Raw genomic sequence first — 5476 nt, 5'->3', positions numbered from 1 at the left:
ATCAATATCATACCCACGTTTAGGTGGACCAAACGTAGCCGGTTAAGATCCGTCACGTCGGATGTTAACGTCATATTGGTGGACTCCCTCACATTAGGCACCACGTACGAAGGCCGACGCGAACGCCTCAGCTTTCATTGTTTTTGCCATTCTGACACAACCATAAATCTTCAAGTTAGTGTGAAACCGAGAGCGAAAGAAAAGTAAAGGGAAGAAAAATAAACGTATTGCGAAAAGTAAAAGAAAAGTTTCAGGCAGACAAAATCAGAGACCCACTCATCTAAGACATGCATGGAAGAGAAAACAAACCAGAGAGATTTGATGTTACTAAACTCGTCCAATGTTTGAAATGTCGAGAGAGACAAGTCGATAATTTCTCTTTTACGTTTCTTAGTTGCTCGCAGTTTTATTGGAGGATTTAGAAGAAAGAATGGAGGAACTAAGATTATGGAGAAAAAAAAAGAGAAGAAGAAGAAGTAATGCATATGTTATTACTTTTGGTTTATATGGATGACGACAGTAAATTCGTTAATTAAAGTGGTGGGAGAGATTGAGATCGTGGGAGGGAGGGAAGAGAGGGGTACCGATTGCTTAAAAAAAAATATTTTTGTCGTAATTTTTTTTTTCTATTTAAAAGTAAAATTTAATTTTAATTGTTTGAAAAGGTAAAAGATAAAAATTTAAGACTTAAGTCACATGTCAAATGGAGAGAGCTGCAGTTAATAGTTAAATGACTTGTGAATTATTAGATAAGGATTTGAAGTCATTCGTTACAAATATTTAACCCCTCGTGCTTTCCTCGTGGGTATTATTTATGTATATAAAAGTTTATATGATTGGAGTGGATAAAAGGCACACCTGTATTTTTTTGAAAGAGAAAAACAAAAGAGTCACAAATCTGAAAACTCCATCATAAGTTCATAACTCATAATCTCATTAAAGAACATTGGCATCGGTTTCATTACATTGGGATTGATATGGAAAAGTCAAACGGACCAGTTAATGCAAGCTGGTCCGAATTGAAGGACGGCGACAAAGAACTCGTAGATGCAGAATGTTTGGTTGATCTTCTTGAGAGCTATAGATTTGGTAAGGATAATGTTCCAGCCCGAGAATTTCGATTCAAGGCGGCAGCGACGGCGCCGGCGCCGGTCAACACCACCGAGATAGAGGTGGAAGTCGAAGAGGACAATGATGGATCTCAAGCTCAACAAGGTTCATTAGTCAACTTGTCATTTTCATATATGTTTTTTTTGTCTTTTAATTTTTGGTACCTCTATATCTCTTAAATTTCAATTGCGTCTACTACTTTTAGGATTTCTTAAATTACCCCTAATTCTCCAACCGGACACAATTTTGCATAACCGGTGTAGATCAATCTCTCGTTTATTTTAATCTTAGTTGTTCTCGTAGGAAACACGTCTGTTCGTGAAAGTACATCATCGCTATTTTCCAGTTCAGATCCAATAATACTCGAGACTACTGTGAGCGAAACCGGTTCGAACAATGAAACCGGTTCAAACCAAGGAACCGGTTCAAACGAAGAAAATGGTAATAATTGGTTAGAGTCGAGCTCTACAAACTTACCAAAAGTAGAAAACGAAAGGCAACAGAACGGAGAAGATTGTGAGATGGAAGAAGAAGAAAAGAACGAGAGATCATCATCAGTTTCAGAAGAGAAGTTGCTTGCAACACAAGAAAACTACGAGCTTGGAGAAGAGGATGAAGAAAAGAAGGAGAGATCATCATCGGATTCAGAAGAGAAGTCAAATCTAGAGAAGTTGCTTGCGACACAAGAAAAGTACGAGCTCTATTGTCCAAGCTGTAGCTCATGTATCACCAGAAAAGTGATTCTCAAGAAAAGAAAACGAGGGAAGCACGTTGATTCGTCTCCGGATCTGAAACCCGATGTACCCGTCGTTGAACCAAGCCACATTGAGGAGATGGAGCCACCGGTTAAGGTTCATGTCCCTGAGACTCGTATTGAGGATGATAATCAAGAAGATAAAGAGGAGGGAATTATCTTCAATTGCTTGGCTTGTCTAAAGTACTTCATCCGGTTAGGTAAATCAAACTTTTTCTTAACCGGTTCTGAATCAATTCTATATCCGCGGTTGCTTGATCTTATAAATTTGATTCTAAGTTTCAGGAACAAGGTTCTTACAACTTGATTATATCACGGGAAAACCAGTTGAGGAACCAGGTATGTTATCGTGAACTGAAACAAAAATATTACTTAATAGTTCTCTCACCTAAACCGGACTAGACAAATTGATTCCGAATTGGGAAAACTCAACAGCGGTTTTAATGAAAACATGCAGAAAAATGTTTATAGGAGCTTTGGTATTTGAATATTCGATAGAAGTATTTTTATTTTGTATTCAAAGAAAATTTGAAAATTATATGCAGTTGAAGAATGTATAGAGGTGATCATGAGGAATAGTATAAACACCACACAATCACCGACACAAATTCAACCGGACCGAGAAAGATTCGCCGTTGAGTTGTTAAAGAGCACTGTCTACGGCGGTCTCACTGAGACCATCACCAGCCTCGGCGTTGTATCCTCGGCCTCTGCCTCCGGTTCCTCCACCAGTAAGTCTCCAGTCTTCATTTTCTTTTTTATTTAGCAAACAAATGCGAGCGATTAGTTTATTGGCTAATCATCAGATTGGTCCTTGTTATAAAAGTAATAAACACTTTATATAATGATTTCATCTATTAAATTTTTTGTTGTTTCAGTGAATATCTTGGCTCTTGCAGTCGCAAATTTGGCCGGTGGGCTCATCGTCCTAGCTCAAAACGTAATTACTTGAACCGAAAAACGTTTTGTCTCGCACCACAGATTGCTTCTGCGGTTTCTTGTTTTAACCGGTTCTGATTTTTTCTTGCAGCTTCAAGATCTAAGAAACAGTTCAGATCAAGAGAAAGATCGGTACGAGGAATTGTTAGGGAGACGTGCTAATTTCCGGATACATATCTTAGTAGCGGTGATGTCTTACATTTTCTTCGGCATAATGCCTCCATTGGTTTACGCATTTTCTTTCTACGAGACCGGAATCAAGAACTACAAGCTCATCTCGGTTTTCTTGGTTTCTCTACTGTGCGTGATTTTGCTCGGTATGATCAAGGTCTATGTCCGAAAACCGCCAAACTCACGTGAATTGACTAAAGCTTATCTCAAATCTGCGGCTTATTATACGTCTACTGTTGTTGCTTCTTGCGGAATTTCATACTTTGTCGGAGATATTATGGGAGAGTATACCGGTAAGCTCAGTTTGGTTGGTTTAGACCAGATCAGTATAACTTCACCATGTTATGGAACTAAACCCGAGGAGTGCCGGTTTACTTCCTTTTAATGTAGTGAAAGGTGGAACTAAGAACCGGTCAGACCAGCGTCGTATATTTCTGTTCTAATTACTTACTAAATCTCTTTTCCGTTATCTTGGAATACGCTTAGTGGACTTTGTAAAGAGTTAAAGGTTAAAATTAAAACCAATGCTTTCTTGGAATAAAGATGTTTGAGGTTTTTCTTTGATGATGGATTCTCTTTGAGTTTAGTTAAAATCATATAGTAACTAATAGTTTTGTTGTCGTTGTATCATCATATCATCATGTATCTTTAAATCTAGACGATTTTGACAAAGCCAATATGAGGTTTGGGAGGATATCAAATATGAGGACAATTGGACATGCTTAGAAAATAGGCAATCACTACAACAAGTATAATGCGTTTATCATTTTCCGATTCAAGTTATCACAGAAAATACTTTTAACCGCTCGTTTTATCCCCATTTATAATGGGAGTGTTAATAAAAAATTCCATTATCGGATATATGAGTGTAATTAAGTTCTCGAATAAGTGTTTAAATGATGTGGATTTTTGGTGTTGAATTGAAAAATGAAAAAGGAGAGGAGTCGGATCCACGTGGACTAACCATGGAGACGAGTGTGCAACATAAATCTCTGCCTACGCGTGAGGCAAGGAGAGTAGGGGAAAAAGGCCAAAATCAACTTAGTTTGAAGAGCTTTTAAGGCGACCAATGTTTGTTGAAGAACGACATGTAAAGGTGAATAAAGCAGAGAAATCCTCATCAGCTTCATCAAAAGCTTCTCAAACTAAAATAATAAAGATGTACGTGATCCATGCACTCGTGGACGGGAAGGAAACGTTGACAAACATTTTAGTTTGAGAAGCTTTTGATGAAGCTGATGAGGATTCTCTGCTTTATTCACCTTTACATGTCGTTCTTCAAAAACTATTTCTATGCGGTTTTATTCAATCTAAACTCTGACCCCATGCTTTTATTAACCTGAATCCATAATATTTTCAAATAAGAAATCTGAACTATGTAAATATTAGCCAATTTCAACATATACCCGTTATTAAATAATGTAATAAGCTTGAATTATGTAACCGTTAGTCAATTGAATAAAAAGAATGATTCGGATACGAAAAGAACAAATAATTACGACTTAAAATTTCTAATCGACATTAACAAATACAAAAAAAATTATGTTGAAATTGGCTAACGGTTATATAATTCAGGTTTGTTATTTGAAAATATTGTGGGTTCGGGTTGATAAATGCACGGGGTTAGAGTTTGGAATGAAAAAAACCGCATGAAAATAGTTAGGGTTTTTAGCCTTTTTAGACTGATACTTCATACTAGTCACATGTATTTTTCTTATTCTTTGCTTTGATTTTTCAAATCTTTGAGATTAATAGCAAAAAAAATATCAACATCTAAACTAGTTTAATTGTTGCAACAAACAAAATCCCTTATTTGGTTGTTACTTCACTACAAGAAAACATGTCTTTTGCGACTCCCAAACGAGTCCTTAAACGGTCGCTAATCGTTGTTTGCGACTTCTTTGCGACTACTAAAGTTGGTCGCTAAAAAACGGTCACTAAATTAAATGGTCGCATTGTAGTCGCATATTTGTGACGGTATTGAGACTTATTTATGTCATCGTAGATAAGCGACGACATAAAGACTGGCATTAAGAGTCGTATATTTACGACGTCTTAGCTACGCCTGTTAGTTAGCGACTAATTAGTGACAAACATTACAGTCGTTTAATTGAGACTAATTTGGGTTTTGAGAGACTATTAATTAGTCGCAAATAAGCTATATTTTTATTCTAAAAATAACAAAATCAAATTCATATAAATCCAAATGTTGCTAATCAAATCCTTAATGTTGCTAACCAAAAGCCCTAATGTAATCAAAAGCCTTACATAACCTTAAACATTAACAATATTCATCATGTTCATAAGAGAGAAAAAAAAGTACAAAAGCACTTAGAAGGATGAAGAAGGTGTTGTTGTGGCTGCGACGGTTCCTGTTGGTGCAGTGGCTGGTGCATTGGCGGTGGCTGTTGCATTGGGGGCTTGTGTGTTGGCTGGTGCAGTTGGTTGTGGCTGAGATGCAACAAAAGCTGCAAAGGCAGGATCACTCTCTTTCCAATACAT

General features: G+C 36.9%; 1 protein-coding gene across 4 annotated transcripts; it reads left to right on the top strand.

The window, feature by feature from the left end:
• The first annotated feature begins 857 nt into the window (after positions 1–857).
• On the top strand, positions 858–3538 carry LOC9308172 (membrane protein of ER body 2). 4 transcript variants are annotated; one of them, XM_021023309.1, is made up of 6 exons: positions 858–1215; positions 1402–2064; positions 2144–2203; positions 2410–2595; positions 2743–2804; positions 2895–3538. In XM_021023309.1, exons 1-6 carry the CDS (start codon positions 978–980, stop codon positions 3357–3359), a joined length of 1674 nt encoding a protein of 557 aa, XP_020878968.1. In that variant the 5' UTR covers positions 858–977; the 3' UTR covers positions 3360–3538. The 4 variants fall into 4 exon arrangements, with proteins under 4 accessions (XP_020878968.1, XP_020878970.1, XP_020878969.1 ...); XM_021023311.1 differs by having other exon boundaries at positions 859–1215; positions 1414–2064; XM_021023310.1 differs by having other exon boundaries at positions 860–1215; positions 2150–2203.
• The last annotated feature ends 1938 nt before the right edge of the window (positions 3539–5476 follow it).

The sequence above is a fragment of the Arabidopsis lyrata genome, assembly GCF_000004255.2.
Source record: "Arabidopsis lyrata subsp. lyrata unplaced genomic scaffold ARALYscaffold_6, whole genome shotgun sequence".
Taxonomy (NCBI): Eukaryota; Viridiplantae; Streptophyta; class Magnoliopsida; order Brassicales; family Brassicaceae; genus Arabidopsis; species Arabidopsis lyrata.
This window is presented reverse-complemented; position numbering and strand designations above follow the sequence as displayed.